Raw genomic sequence first — 15,547 nt, 5'->3', positions numbered from 1 at the left:
CAATAAAGCAATGTTTGTTTTGGCTTTTGTTTTGCTCGTCTTTTGTGTGTGAACTCAAAGGATGGGCATTGTGGCGAACGCACAAAAAGTGCACATTGTTGGCCTGACAAAGCGGGTAAAAAAATTACGCTTTCATTCATTAAAGTTGGCATTGTTGCTGCCTTGGGTTTTGCTATTGCTATTGCTGTTGTTGTTGCTGCTGGTGCTGCTGTTGCTGCTGCTTTTGGTGTTGCTGTTGCCGCGATCTCGAGCTCAGTTGAAAACACGTTACGCGCCTGTGCAGAGCGTTTTTGCGCTATCCAAACGTTTCCGATCCGATCCAATCCGATCCGATCCCAAGCAATCAGATTCGAAAGTTTTACGCCGCGTGCAGCAACAGCAATAGCAACGGAAAAACAACAACAGAAACAACAACAACAACAACAACAACAAGATTAACCATAACAATTCGTATGTTTCGTTTGTGTGTTCAAGTTTTAATTTTTTATGCAAAACAAACGACAGACTTTTCGGCTGGTCAACAATTTCTATTTTAATTGGCAGCAGAGCCCAGCAATTTAACATAAACGAATGGAAAGCTGACAGAAGTGAACAAGTCACCGACTCTTATTTATTGTGCATAATCAAGCCAATCAATGTGTTTTCTTTCATCCATTTTTTCGCCATTCGGCTGCCATTTACGATAAGCCACGGATCACGCAGTGTCCAGAATTTGAGTTCTCTTTTCATAGCGACAGCGACCCAATTTGTTAACTACCGTCATTATGTTATAATTGTTAAAAATTAATAAGTTCTTAACGAACTGCGTGTGCCAGTTTTGTGCGTGTTTTTTTCGCGCAGTGTACGCAAATTGGCAAGCGCCGTTAATTGGAAATTTTCTTTGTCAAGGTTGCGGGTCCCAATACGAATCCAATCGGAATTGGAATCCGACTTTGACTGCGACTCCGGCTCAAGTGCACGTCCGTTTGTGTGTCAATTAGCGTGTTATTCAACCGCGCTCGCAAATAGATCATTAAAATAAAGCACTTGGCGGCGTAATTGTTGTAATGATGTGCAAACATCGTCTGGGGCAGCTGGCAGTGGAAGTGGATATACATATATGTATGTGCATTTAGAGTTCTGGAATTGAGGAATTCTGAATTCTGGGTACAAGTAATTAGCACATCGATTGACCACATCCACTGGCCAAAACTGGCTTCCTCCGCTCCGTTAGGCGAAAATAGGTCGTTACACAGGGAAAAATATAAATGTGTGTTTTATAGGTTTTATTAACTGATCAAAGAATCGTTTTTAGTTTATTAGTTAATTACATTAATTATAAAAGTTAAAGGTATTATTATCTCGTTTAAAGTCAATGAAGTCAATTAACTCATAAAGATCTCATATCTATAGATTTTTCTTTCTTCTTAGAAGATAGTAATTAATTACTGACCTATTTATCTATCTACACCCAAAAAAAATTGGAATAGAAATTAAGGTATTGTAACACGAACCTTAAACTATTGGGTCTGAAAAGTTTCTCAATAAGATGATACTAATATTTACTTTGTTTTTGGATTTAAGATACAAAATTTATTATAAATCATGCTGTAAGAACAAGTTGTTACTTAATATTCAAACTATAGAGAACCGAAGTCATATTGATGGTATAAAAATGATTTACTTGTTACATTAATTTTTAAACAAATATTGAATGTGTTTGGATTTAAGATACACAATTTATTATAAATCACTCTGTCAAAAAAGTTATTATTTAATATTCAAACTAATGAGAACGGAAGCCATATTGATGGGAGGAACTCCCAAATCGATGACCTATATCTGCTACATTTTTTCTCTGTGCCGAGTTACCAGTTTTCCAGGCCGTATGATGTGCCTGGCCATGTATATGGGGCATTCACTCCGTTTTGGGGCCAGGCCACTCCCCGCGGGCACAAGTCAAACGGCTTTTCCCACTCCACCTCCACCATGCGCCACATCCCGCCGCCACTCCCCCGCGATTTTCACGGCCATCGGGGGAAAACGGGCGCCTTTGCGCTTTGGGACCCTCGCATTAGGGCACCCCACCAAAAACGCTTTCCGTTCAGACTGTTCAGAATCGTAATCGTGTAAATGGCAAATACACTTTGCTCTCGCTATCAGCGAAATAATCAAACAGCCACGAGAACACAACACAAGCTCACACAATTTCGGTGTTGGCAATAGTTATCAGACCGATATGGCTTCGTGTGTTTTGGGTTTTTTTTGGGAACTCTAGTACTCATGCGAACTTAAATACAGGAAGCTCAAAAAATGTGTGAAATAGTTTGTGTTACTTAAATAAGCGAAATAACTAAACGAAGATAGAAAATTTTGTTCGTGAATGTCATATGAACGTTTAAGTGTTATGTTAATTCAACTAATTACTCAAATACAATTTTTTTTTAAATACTCTTCAACAAGATTTAAGATCCAAAAAAAAAATTTAATTTTTATTTACTGACATACACTATCAAGATGATTGGGTAACACATAAAATGTGCTTATAAATATTTTGAATTCTTGTTGATTTATGAGAAGATATTTTTTATGTTTTAATTTATAGTGTCAAAAATTTGTCTTCAAAATTCCCGTTGAAAATTTGTTAATTTCTGAACCATAAAGATAAAAAACTAGTTGTTTTTATCTGTATTGACATACAGTATTTTAAAATCACAATCTTTTTATGGAGACAATTGTCAGGAATTATTGTTTGACCTTATTTATTTTATTTAAAAGTTATAAAGATTTATATCTGTATTGACATACCTTTTAAAGAGGCTACACGCTTTTGCAAAATATCAGTTAAACGATTTCTTGAAGTATTGATAAAATATTAATGAGATTACATTGTAGCCGCAGCAGATTAATAAAACCAACGTTCAGTGGTTCATTTTTCAAATATATAATTTATGAGGCACTCTTTGTTGGGAAACTTAATAACTGATCCAGGGGCGTAGGTAGGAGAAGCGGTTTTAAGCTAAAAGAAAAGTAGGCATTTAAAAAGTATGCTAATAAAAATGTAAGCTGATCCCCTACAATCAAATCCTGGTTACGCCACTGAATTGATCTATAAATACGCCTTAATTGCAGTGGTCATAAAGCAACAACGCGCTTAATCTTTGGCTCATTGAACAACCACTCTCGTAAGGTAAATACGTGTCTGTCTAAGGCAATTGTTCCGCAAAGCTGACCCATCATTGGGCTGAGCAAATAAACAACAAAGTGAGTCAACGACAAGTTGTTCCCATTTGCCTGGCAAATGAACAGATAATCGAGACCTTATTGCACATTCATGATCAGCAGATCATGCGACTGCGGCACGTGTAAACTTGGTAAATGTTTACCGAAAAAATTAATGCCATTTCGGTGCATTTTCTTTAATTTTGCCCGTCGGAAGTGTCCACTTTTGTGGTGCCTAAATGCTCCACCGTCCGGATGATGCATAATTTGCCAGCAATTAAGTAATGTACACATCACTTTTTTTCTAGTTTTCTTTTCTGGGGGGTGTTATGGCGTGCACCTTTCACGCAGGGCGCCTCTAGGGCATTTTTCTGTGGGCTTTAGGCTTTGGGCTACGGGCTATGGATATTAAGCGCCAGCGGCCAACAGCTTTCAGGTATCTGGTATCTGGTATTTGGTATTCGTATTTATTTTGCCAGCCATATAGCCATCATATAGCTATATATGCGCACGAGCAGAGCGATAACCGCCGACGAGCGCCGACGATGTGTTGTGTTGTGATGTGATGTGACTCCAGGCATTCGAAGTTGCTCGTTCAGTTTGCTGTTTTCTGTTTTCAGTTTTCAGTTACGTTTTGGCGTTTTACGGTAACGCAGCGGACAGTTAGCCTCCAATTATAGGTGCGTCTATAGCTCCCGACTTTCCAGTGTGCCAGTGTCAGTGTCAACAAATACCAGCAATAGTTTTATTTTGAGAAACAAACTGCAAACGTGTAAATATCGTCTGAGCGCCTTACGATCGCTCATACGCCGCGTTGGCCGCTGCAAAAAAGCCGCTTACGCTTACCGTTCGTGACTTTGACATTTGTGGCCGTTAAATTGCCCATCTATAACGAATTGTCGCGTATCTTAAACACGTTCTAGAGTACCTTTATATATACGCCCTATGCGAGGGGACACATTCCCCAACGTGCCGTGGCTTTCTCGGCACCTCATAACCATAAGTCCCATAAAACGTATAAAAATATTTACAACTAATTATGCGGCCAGGCGGCAAAACACTCTCGCTGGATCCATCGGGGTGCCTTGAACTCGGTTCGCTTGGGCTCTGGCTTATGTTTTTCTTCAAGCCCCTCCGATTTCACTTTCTTTTCGCGCCGTCTAGGGCCGTTAATCACATGATTGGGTAATACTCCAGTGCCCAGTTCCCAAGTTCCCAAGTTCCCCAGCTCCCAGTGCAGCCTTATCGCTGCGGATTATGCTTGCCCGCTTATCAGGCCGATTTTGGCAATGTCTTTGATAAGATTACCGCTTCGACTTGGCACCCTTTCGTCTGATATTTATGGGCCCAAAGACCCATAGCTCTTGGCCAAGTCAACCCAAAGCCAAACCCATATGAAGTTCCCAAGAGATGTAAACAGATTGCAATTGTTGTACTCGTTTTTTCCGTTTTCAGTTCACACAGCGCTGACCGAGTTTGTCTGTGGCAATACAATACCCTCCCTCTCCATAAGGTCTGCATAGAAGACCGAGGTAAATCCGAAAAGGGTTCAAGAAGGGGGCCGAGAAAAGACTAATTTGATCTGGCGAATGATAGACGCACCCAACTCACGCAACTCAAGAGGGGGAGCTGCCAAATCGAATTTCTAAGGCAAACGCTCTTTTATTGCCGCGGGTTTTGTCTTAGCTTCTCAATTCACACCCTGAATCCAAAGATGCAGAGAATTTGGGTGAAACGGGCATAAGAAAGTGGCCATTCCCTCGCATTGTCAGGAATTCTTTTTAACATATTGCTCTTGCTTTCGCTCTGAGATCAACAAAAGATATTTTACTATAAAGAAACAAAAAACAAATCAATTTTACGTTACTGAAGCTCATAATAATCACAAATTTTGTTTGGCAACATTTGAAGTTTTAGGGACACAGCAAAAGCTGTCTATAAAAAAAGTTTTTGGAAAAATATAATTTAAAAGAAAACATTTTTATAGCATGATTCAAGAATTTTATTATTTTAACATCACTAAAATTAAGATGAACATTTCTTAAGCTTGATTCTAAAATTTTAATAATTCAACATAACTAAAACATGTTTTAAAAGTGTGATTCACGCTTATAGTTAAACTAATGAAGTTGAAAAATAAACAAGTTTTTTTTGTTTGTTTACTTAATCTTAGCTTATTTATCACACATATATCACAAAGTTTTCATTAGTATTTTTAAGTTAAATTGATTTATTAATAATCTAGTAAAACAGTCATAAATCCCAGCCATAAATTTCGATTTACTGCAAACCTATTTTCATATCTTCAAGTGATCTAAAGTTGTTAGTATCATTATTTTATTGTGCAACAAAAGGCGCCAGCATTGAGTACTCTACTAGTTCCCAATGGTGTTTCACTCTCGTTCACCTTATGCAAATTGGTAACAAAAATAGCCAACAGTGCACTTCATGCGGCTGTACACAACAGAAAACGGCTATTTCAAGGCCAATTGGTCGAAGGCGAAGTCGGATAACCGATTGCCGGGTAACCGAGTGGGAAAATAATATACAAATATAAGTAGCAAATAACAAAACACAAATAGCAAACAGAGAGGCGAAAACAAAATATTGCTATTGGGAGTTACTTTGTTGCTATATGTGGCAGCGATCTCTGGCCAGAGTTTTATCCCAGTTGTGCGCAATTAACACTCCCCCGGTTCATAAAAAAACACACATTTGCCAGCTAAGCCAGGCGGCAGAGTTGAAACACACGAAAAATTCGTTTACGTTTCGCTGTTTATCAGTTCCAGACATTGTTTAATTGTTGGTCATGGGGCCCAGCGACAGGTTAACGAAAATATTGTAGTAAACTGCGCTACGAATAATTAAGTTAGTGGGTCAATTAAAAAATCAGGCAAGTCTAAGGTTAAGGCAACTCTAAAGTTAAAATCGTTATTAAGTCAATAAATTGGTATTAAAGGTAGTTTAATTTCCCTAATTGTTTTGATGGAGCTCGACTTGGAACTAAAACAATACGAAGCAATCATCATCAACAGACTGAAAGTAAAAATCAAAAAGCCCATGGGCAATCGAACGCGTCTAGAATCTAAAATTTACGAGTGCCTGCAATGCACACAGGTCTATAAATTGCAGCTCTTAATTCAATTACCCCGCGAAGTGCGACGGAAAATGCTAATGAAAATGGGCTGGCAATGAAAGTACATATGAGTACATAGTGTACTATATGTATTCCTATCAGTTACGATCGCATACGTGCGTTGGTCAACTGATGGGTTTTGCGGGGCAGACATTGTCACATGGTGGTGATCGATCTGGATCGGAAAACGGATTGTCGATAATTAGGTTTCCATTCTAGCGCTTGGCCATTTCAGTTGGTCAAACTGTGCCATCGATCTAATTGATATTTAAGCAAGTTTAGCTCTATCAGCAATCAACCGGTATTTGTTTTGGGGCCTTACAATAGCCCAGACGGCAGTGGCTGACCCTGGCATGCTCACTGCCATTGCCACTGTCATTGGCTGGAGTTGCGTAATTACGCATACGCCATGTGTAGCGATTGCAAACTGTTTGCCTGCGAAAGTGAGTTGGCGCAATGATTTATTCTTGAAGTGTCATAATCAGCTAGATTGGCATAGTAGAAGAGTCTCGTTTTTAAATGTTCGTGATTAGGTTCTTAGGAAAGCCCCTAACAAAAAATTATTAAGTTAATCATCAGCTTTTAAATAATAGTATAGGCATTTCCGGAGATATAAGTAAGTTACTACGTGACTCACTTCGCTCCTATCAATGAACAAAAAACCCAAAGTTAAGGGCCCTGCGATAAGATACAATTTCGCTACTACTAATCTACAGTCAGTTTAAGCTAATCAAACAAAATTGTTGCAATTAGCTAAAGGTTTTTCCACTCTTTCACCTCAAATTGTTATGGCTTGAAATTTGCATGATTGAAGACGAGTGATTTAATTTTTGCCCTCTCGAATATTTTATTAATTTGCTTTGTTTTCTTTTTTTTTTTCTTTTCTTTTCTGCAAAACCGAAAACCAGCGACCGTTAGAGTGAACGACGGAAACGGAAAGTAAAAGCCCCGATCGCGACCAGAATCCAAGGCAGACCGAAATGGCCGAGACAGTCAACAACAACAAGCCGAGCATACAGATCCGGAGCGGACTGCCCTCCCCGCTGCCGGACAAGAGCCCCTCGCCGGCCACCAAGCTGCTGATCAGCCACGGCAAGCCCAACTTCACCATTCCCAAGTCCCCGAAGGCGGATGAGAACGGTAATGGAAACGGAAACCCACTGGCCAGCGCCAACAACAACTACAATGCCTACAAGAGCGCCAACAGCAATGCGGTGGTGGCCAACAGCCAGAAGTTCATAGTGGGCACCAAGTTCAATGGAGTCTTCAAGCCCTCGAATGCGGCGGCCACATGGGTCTCCAATGCCAATGGTAATGGTAACTCAGAGGCTGAGAACGAGGCAGCCAAGGTGGTGCTGCGCCGTCCCAAACTGGCCGATTCACCACCACCCGCCGGCGAGGATGCCAATGTACCGGAGTTCATCAGGCGCCAGCGTCGCATCCAGGAGCGACTGGCCAAGGAGAACGTGCTGGACTTCGAGAGCCGCCGCAGCGGGTACTTCACGCACGTCATGATCTCGCCGGACTCGCCCAACCGCACCTCGTTCGTGGAGACCATGGCCAGTCCGGCCATAGTGCCCGCCCTCGAGATTCCCGCCCCGGTGGCCGAGAAGCAGGAGGAGGAGGTGGAGCCCCAGGTGGTCACCTCTGCACTCGTTACTGAGCCCGAACAGCAGCTTGGAGGAGTCAGCAATGGTCACAGCCAGGAGGAGGAGGAGCCTATTACCAATGGTCATGGCGAGAAGCATAACTCTGAGGTGGCTCCTGAGGAGGTGGCCCAGGCCATTGAGCAGGTCAACCAGGCGGTGGCCGGCGAGGAGGAGGCGGAGCCAGAAGTGGAAGCTGCCCCAGTGGCCACTGAGAGGAAGGCAGAGGAGTCGGAGTCCACTCCCGCCCCCGCTCCCGTGGAGGCCAAGGTGGAGGTGGTGGAACCAGCTACCCCGCAGCAGAATGGAGAGGCAGCTACTCCAGAGACAAATGGCCACAAGGAGGATGAGCAAGCCATCACCATTTCGCACACCAATGGGCAGAGCAGCGGCAGCGCTCCCAGCATACCCACTCCGGATCCCAGTGGCGCCTTGGGCGTGAACTTCGAGCCCAAGACGGTGGTCAGCTTCTCGCAGGAGCTGGGTGGCGGGGTGAACCACTACCCGGACACCGTGAAGGTGGTCAGCGAGGTGCCCGCCGACTCCGAGTCCAAGTCCCAGGCAGAGCTCAAGGAGCTGACCAAGCTGAAGTTCGACATCAAGAGCGACGAGCAGAACGAGGTCCAGGTGACGCCCGTCCTGCGAGCGGACTAGAGGATCGCCTCACTCAGGAGGATCAGGAGTAGTGCAATTTGTTTGTTAAACAAGAAAAAAACCATCAACTATTGTATTGTATTTTGTGTTAGCTGCTAAGTTGATTACGAGAAATGTTGCCAAATTTAATTTTATGCTTCCCGCATCAGTCAGTATCGAGAGTGGAGTGAAATGGAGACTTGGAGTGGAGTGGAGTGGAGTGCCCAAACGCGTTGAGGCCCTTGCTAAACCAAACTACGTTTATTGCAATAGACACCATTTGCTTTATTTAAATAAATTATTATTATTGAGCATGCGACTTTGAACTGGGAATAGACCCCTTTGGAAATTGGATGGTGCTTCTATGCTGTATGATTATACCCGTTACTCGTAGAGTAACACGGTATGTTGTATTCGTATGTAAAGTATGTAACAGGTGGAAGGAAGCGTTTCCGACTATATAAAGTCTATAAATTCTTGATCTGTCCGTCTGTATCGAGAGAGATCTCGGAAACTATAAAAGGTAGAGATTTGAGATTTGGCATGCAGATTCTAGAGTTTGCTAAGCAGCGCAAATCAATAAAAACCTCTGTCACGTCACTCTGAGACATGGTTTTAGTATAAAATTGGATTCTATGTGTGGGTTTCGGTCATATTTATCAATAGACACAAACATTTTCAAAATCAAACTATTATTTTAAAAGTTATAAGACCGCTGCCGGCCCTCTGCCGGCCCTCTGCCGCGCCTCTGCCTCCCCTCTGGCACTGCTCTGCCCCAGCAGATGAGAGAGAGAGATAAAGTGAGAACGACAGAACTGTTAGCGGGGGGTGGAGTGATGGTGATGTACGCTCTTAGCTTCCAATGTTGGCTATGCATTTCAACAGATGGCGCCACCTAGACTTAGATTGTTTTGTGGGGGAATATTTAGTTTGAAATGTGTTAGCTGAGTAAAGAGTATCTAACAGTCGAAAAACTCGACTTCCCTCTTATTTTATTTGCCTTTTCGTAGAGTACTTTAACTTGTTCCACAAAGATAACACTATTTTTGTTTATACAAAATTGTCCATGGGGGACTGTTGTCTTAGAACTCGAAGGGTCTTATATGGCGCACTGGATTTTGCCATCGATCTATCTTTGATAGCTCATGGGGAATTATTGCGTTCCTACTAAATATTTAAAATATGTTTACAAGTCGGGGGAGATAGCAAACAGCTCTGCGATTGTTAAGACCACGAGCTCAGGGAGTGTGCTGAAGGCAGTGGATGAATGAAAATCGAAAGTGTTTGCCGATGTCTAGCATTGAACCCCGAGCTGCGACCTTCGCTTCGATATGCTCCAGTCGCAATCAGTTGCCCTCCGTGATTAATTGGTTTGCCCGTGTGCGATAGTCGGTGATTGATTGCGGGGGACCGAAGTAATAATAATAGTTAAATCATAATTCAGTGGACTGGTATTGGAGTGGTGTTGCAGGGGTGAATCATGGCGAAGAGGCCGCCTCACCTGTTCCGGCGATCGAGGGTGGGTCAGGTGCCGGTGGTGCCGGTGGTTCGGGTGGTAACCATGTCAACCTGTCCTTTCGGGGGTTGCAGTGCTGACCAACATCTGGCCTGCTGCTCCTGACCCTCGTGGCTAGCACACATGCGTTTAATCGATATGACGGCGGTGGTTGGCCAACACAAACTGGAGTTGGTCCGTATGGAAAATTAGTAGGCAGTAGGCAATGGCAGGACATTCAGTTCGAAAAGTATCTAGATGAGTGCCTAATTTTAAGCTATTATGGATTTATGTCTAAAGGGCTCGCAGGTAGGTGATATATCAACCCCTGGAGGATTATCTCTAAAGCGCCTTCTTCGGGTCGCAGATAAACCTCGCCACACGACAGAAAACGAAGCCAAAGTACACCAGTCGTTCGCTGACGACGCTCCACAGTCCGTGTCCCCATTTCCGGCCCCGCTCGGCCAACTTCCTGCAGCAGCGCAGTCGCTCCTCGCCTTTCCTGGGCAGACCTCAGTCGGCGGACCCCAAGTTTGGCCGTCGGTTGAGCACCTACTTCAGCGACAAGGAGCTGAGGCACAGCGGAAAGGTAGGTGGGGCACACACCCGTGGGTGATTGGTGTTATAACACTCTCTTCCAGCGACAAGTCTCCTCCAACGATCTGCTGAAATCCCTGCTGGAAGAGCCCATCAAGCGCAGTTGGCTGTGCCGCAGCAACTGCAACTCCTCCGAGTCGGACTACTCGCTCCACAAAAGCAGCGAGGAGGGGGAGCAGTTCCCGGTGGCCATGTCGTCCGGTGGGGGAGGCGACAAGGGTAAGCCCTACTCCGGCCTCAGCAATGGGGTCCTGCTGCAGCGCACTGCCAAGCCAGATCTTCCGGGTAGAGTCTCCTTCAGCAAGCCCAATATGCACGCGGACCTGGACTCCAGTGACTGTGACAATGACAAGCAGGAAGGGGTGCGCACCAGTATCTCTGCCCCGGGACCTTTGACCCTGCCCAGTTTCCTGAGCAAAGTGCAGGAGCAGGCGGATGCGGCTGGGCAGAAAAAGTCCGTGCACTTTGGATCGACTGCCGCCGAGGGAGAGGTGCTGGCCGAGACTTACGAGTATCCCAAGTGCCCCTCGGAGAACTGCACTTGCAGCACGCGATCTTCCTCCACCACCAGCACCAATGAAGCCTCTGCATCGGAGGTTAAGTGTGCCTGCGATGCGCCCAGTTGTCGGTTTGTGGACTCCTCCCAGGCCATGGAGCCCACTGAACCGGCTGCCATTCTCCCAAAGGCGCCCACACCAGAACTGAATGTCATCAGGGAGTACAAACAGGTGGTGAAGAATCACTTGGGCACCGAAACCCTCAACAACATTGAGCCACTACCCAATTACTTGGACAAGTACGCCTCTCCCTCGAAGGAGAAGCAGAACAATCTGTCGGAGACCAAAAACCTGGCCACCAGTACGTCCTCCGCCAATAACAGTGCCCCATCCTACAGATCCACCTCGAACCCAAGGAACTTTGGGGCCGAGAACAACTTTTTGCCAGCTGTGCAAGACGATAGGAGGTCCTTTGCCAATGGCAGCTCTGAATCCGTTATTAACAACTATCTCAAGGTGACCTCGACGCCTCCATTTGTGGCCAAGAAAAAGGAGAATGTGAAGCCAGCCAGTGCGGATCCCACAGCCAGGAGCAGCAAGTCCAAGGTGGCCAAAATAGCAGCAGCCAATGCAGGATCAGCTCCCTTGGGTAAACTGAAGAAGGCCATCAGTGTGGGCAGCCTGCGGGAGGAGCGAAAGCTCTCGGAGTACAATCTGGACAAGGTGGACAGCTGGATGAGCATGCAGGAGCAGAAGCAGTTCGATCACAAGCACAAACAGGCACTGGAGGATCTGGACGAGGGTCAGGACAACGATACCGCCTCACAGCTATCCCTGAAGTCGAATGAGGACTCCCGGGACTCTACCTACGATGAGATAGTGTCCGTCATTAAGGAAATCGAAGAGGACAAGAAGAGGGGTGGGTTATGTCTTGGATTTATAAAGGGTTATTTATAATCTTCTTGTACTTTACAGACAACTTTTCCGAGCGCATTCCCAGCGAACTGAACTTGAAACTGGATTCCCGATGCGAGACTGCCGAAACAGTGACTCTAAGTGAAGGAGCAGTTCCCGAGAGCGGAGATAAGTACAAGTAAGGAATATAATATATAATATATTAGGGAACATGGTTTGAAAATGCTTTCAATGCTTTGGATTGTGTTGTTGCTTTTTAAATTTTAGGGCCCGAAAGCAAAGCAACATTAATATCACGAAAGCAGAGGCAATCTTTCTGACTTAGCTGTGAGTGCTTTGGAAGCAAACCCGAATTTTACTATTGCTGCGAAAGCAATTTTACAGGAACATAAAATTTCCAGTTTGATATTAATATTTCTCCGTTCAGCTATTCTGAACAATCTTGTTCCAAAATATTGTATTTGTCTTATAAATCTTAAATTGGCTCCCAAACTTCTGACATCAACACGAAAGCAATTGTTTGCTTTGCTTTTTGAAGTTCGAAATGCTGTTATTGTAGTTTTGCTTTAAACAATTATAGGAAAAGTCCAGTTAAATGTAATGTCTTTACAGCAGTTGTCTGAGTTTCCACATTTCATACATTATTTCAATGACAATTTTTTTGCCTTTGCTTTTTGCTCACAGCAACAGCAAAGCATAGATTTAGCTGCTTTTGCTTCCTTGCTCACAGTTTTAACATGCTCTTGGAACTCATTACAAATTATTTTTCTTAGGGACATATTGGCCTATCTGAACAATGTGGAAAGCAGCTGCGACAAGACTTTGATGGAAACACGTCGCTCCATGCCGGACAGCAATCGATCCGAGGTGGAGTTTGTGGTGGAGCCCGACATCACTGATGAGGTGCCCAAGTGGGTGAAGATTGTCTTAATCTCTGGGAGTTTGCAACTAATTTTCCCGCTCCAATCCAGGCTGTCCGAGTTGCTGATGCTGCCCAATCACCAGCTGGCCAGAAGGGTCATTGCCCTGAGCCTGCGGGCCAACGAGTTGGCCAACGCCATCCACATGTCCAAGGAGCACGTCTTCCAGCTGCGCGGCGAGAAGCAGAAGAGCCTGCGGGCCGAGAAGTCCACTGCTGCGGCCAAGCTGCGCGACCAGAAGAAGCACTACGAGGAGGTGGTGACCCGGCACCAGGGATTCATCGAGCAGCTGCTCAAGGACAAGGGCTCCCTCTGCGAGAAGGTGGCGGCCCTCACCCGTCGCCTGGAGAGCCAGAACCAGGCCTGGGAGCACCGCCTCGAAACGGAGCTGGCCAGGACCAAGGAAACCACCATGGCGGGCGAGAAGATCCGAAGGGAGCGATGGGTGCGCGAAAACACCAAGAAGATTAAGGTACTTAAGAACTAGAAGTCCTGCTCAGGTTGAGTTTAAACACCCTCCGAGCCAGAGTTTAATCTGTTTTTTTGTCTATGACCAGAATCAAGTATAGATCATGCAGTCAAGGCATCAACTCAGTGGAGTAACAGCTCTTAAAGACTTATATTTTTGAGTTAAGGGCGAATTCTTCAGCTTAAGACTAATAAATCCTTAAAGGCGGAAATGATTGTCAATAGAAGCGATTTTATTTGTCTTACAAATTCTTTATATTGAATTTACTGTCATACACAATTAAATATCAAAGAGAAATAATCTGTGAAACAAGCGATACATTTTCATTACTTTTCAAGTCTATCATAAAAATTAAGCATAATAATAATGAAAATGTATCTTTAATTTCCTTGATCAGATTGGTTTTTCAGCATGACATTTCACAGCTTCGATCGAATGATTGGATGAATGCAATGAGTCCTCTTTTTCGATTGAATCAAAAAGCTATTTGTAATCGTATTCCATCGCAAATTTCTGGGAGCCCAGCCATTTTAATCGTAAATGTTAGGGAGCTCGAGTAGTTTTCCTGAAGGATGAATTATGAATTATAGTTTGGCGGATCAATAATTATCCCATTACCTTCCCATAAAGGAACTCACGGTCAAAGGTCTGGAGGCGGAGATCAACAAGATGAACTGCGACCACCAGCGCGAAGTGACCGAGTTGAAGCGCACCCACCAGATGCAGTTGCTCGACGCTCTAGAGGAGGCGCGCACGAAGCACGAGCAGATCGAGACGAGCATCCGCGAGAGCTGCGCCCAGGACCGAGAGGCCATCATCGAGAAGGAACGGACGGCCATCCGCGAGCGATTCGAGCGCCAGCTGGAGGAGGAGCAGAGAGCGCAGGCAGAGCAGCGCCAGAAAATGAGCGAGGAGTTTGCCGGGGAAAGGGAGCGCCTGCAGACGGAACTGCGGCAGCGGGAGAACGAACACCAGGCCAGGAGACAGGAGGCACTGCGGGAGCAGGAGCAGGAGCTGGAGCAGGCCAGGTTCGAGATGCAGGAGCGCATGGCCAAGCAGGAGGAGAAGTACCAAAACCGCATCAACACCATCGAGCAGCAGTACCAGGCGGACTTCGAGCTCTGGAAGACGGAGCACGAGAACCGGGCCAAGCTGGCCCAGGCGGAGAAGGAGAACGCCATCAGGCAGCACTACCGGGCGGAGCGGGATCGCCAGCTGGATGAGCTGGTGGTGCGCATGGAGGCCGATGCACTGCAGCACGGCGAGGAGCACGAGCTGAAGATCAAGTGAGTAGCTGAGCTGACTTATAGTCATAGTGTCATATGTCATAAATCCTCCCCCTTTCAGTCGCCTCAAGGAAAAGTACGAGAAGGACCTGGTTCTGGCCGAGAGCGTGGAGAAATCGCTGCGGGAGAAGTACGCCGAGACACGAGGCAAACTAGCGGAGGCGGATGCCCAGGTGCGGAACAGCCAGGCGGAGGTGAAGCAACTCCAGCTGGAGCTGAGTCACAGCAAGAAGATGTGCGGCGACATCATCATGGAGCGGGACCGACTGCGGGACAACCTCAATGCGGACATCCAGAGCGAACTGGGGGTGCTCAGTGAGCGGCACAAGCAGGAGATGGATCAGCTGCAGAAGCGCGTCCATCAGACCATCCATCGCCAGGAGGAGACCATTGAGATCCTGAAGGGCGACAACGATGCCCTCAGGCAGCAGTGCCTGAAACTAAACGCGGTTATCAGGCAGCAGCGCAAGGACTATTGCGTTAAATAGGTGCATTGCAGATTAACCTATGGGAAAACTATCTTAGCTTATAAACGTATGCATGGGACCTCCAATTGCTTTGGGAACTCAATTTAATATTATAAATGAGTAGGCTAAAAATAGATCCTAGACATACAATAGTATGCATTTAAAGATTCAGCCTGCAGATCCCTTTTATTTAACGAGCAATTGTAGTTTAGGTATAGCTGCCTAGATAGTATATTTAAAAACAATTTTTAAAAAATAAAAAATTTAATTAAGCAAGCAAATCCA

General features: G+C 45.1%; 2 protein-coding genes and 1 long non-coding RNA gene across 5 annotated transcripts; 2 read left to right on the top strand and 1 right to left on the bottom strand.

The window, feature by feature from the left end:
• Positions 1-97: 97 nt before the first annotated feature.
• LOC128256595 (uncharacterized) lies at positions 98-8,928 on the top strand. Of its 2 annotated transcripts, none has more exons than XM_052987073.1 (2): positions 98-115; positions 7,246-8,928. In XM_052987073.1, exon 2 carries the CDS (start codon positions 7,318-7,320, stop codon positions 8,635-8,637), a length of 1,320 nt encoding a protein of 439 aa, XP_052843033.1. In that variant the 5' UTR covers positions 98-115; positions 7,246-7,317; the 3' UTR covers positions 8,638-8,928. The 2 variants fall into 2 exon arrangements, with proteins under 2 accessions (XP_052843033.1, XP_052843032.1); XM_052987072.1 differs by lacking the exon at positions 98-115 and adding an exon at positions 252-450.
• On the bottom strand, positions 2,750-7,315 carry LOC128256601 (uncharacterized). The gene is made up of 3 exons (XR_008267804.1): positions 7,236-7,315; positions 3,058-3,869; positions 2,750-2,998 (listed from the first exon to the last, which is right to left on the bottom strand). It is a non-coding gene; the product is annotated as an uncharacterized LOC128256601 (long non-coding RNA).
• Positions 8,929-10,191: 1,263 nt separating the features above from the next.
• On the top strand, positions 10,192-15,451 carry LOC128256531 (centrosomal protein of 131 kDa). Of its 2 annotated transcripts, XM_052986950.1 has the most exons (8): positions 10,192-10,420; positions 10,479-10,700; positions 10,753-12,124; positions 12,181-12,298; positions 12,894-13,031; positions 13,092-13,512; positions 14,140-14,795; positions 14,857-15,451. In XM_052986950.1, exons 1-8 carry the CDS (start codon positions 10,394-10,396, stop codon positions 15,281-15,283), a joined length of 3,381 nt encoding a protein of 1,126 aa, XP_052842910.1. In that variant the 5' UTR covers positions 10,192-10,393; the 3' UTR covers positions 15,284-15,451. The 2 variants fall into 2 exon arrangements, with proteins under 2 accessions (XP_052842910.1, XP_052842911.1); XM_052986951.1 differs by lacking the exons at positions 14,140-14,795; positions 14,857-15,451 and adding an exon at positions 13,598-13,716.
• Positions 15,452-15,547: the final 96 nt, after the last annotated feature.

The sequence above is a fragment of the Drosophila gunungcola genome (assembly GCF_025200985.1).
Source record: "Drosophila gunungcola strain Sukarami chromosome 2R unlocalized genomic scaffold, Dgunungcola_SK_2 000020F, whole genome shotgun sequence".
Taxonomy (NCBI): Eukaryota; Metazoa; Arthropoda; class Insecta; order Diptera; family Drosophilidae; genus Drosophila; species Drosophila gunungcola.
The sequence above is the reverse complement of the archived record's forward strand: the minus strand, read 5'-3'. Positions and strand labels throughout refer to the sequence as shown.

What these genes read in the sequence shown, in the direction of transcription:
- LOC128256531 (XM_052986950.1), top strand. Translation starts at nt 10,394, where the DNA reads ATGGATTTATGTCTAAAGGGCTCGCAG. An exon ending in TATGTCTAAAGGGCTCGCAG is followed by an intron (nt 10,421 to 10,478) that starts GTAGGTGATATA and finishes TTCGGGTCGCAG; the next exon opens with ATAAACCTCGCCACACGACA. An exon ending in ATCACTGATGAGGTGCCCAA is followed by an intron (nt 13,032 to 13,091) that starts GTGGGTGAAGAT and finishes GCTCCAATCCAG; the next exon opens with GCTGTCCGAGTTGCTGATGC.
- LOC128256595 (XM_052987073.1), top strand. Translation starts at nt 7,318, where the DNA reads ATGGCCGAGACAGTCAACAACAACAAGCCGAGCATACAGATCCGGAGC.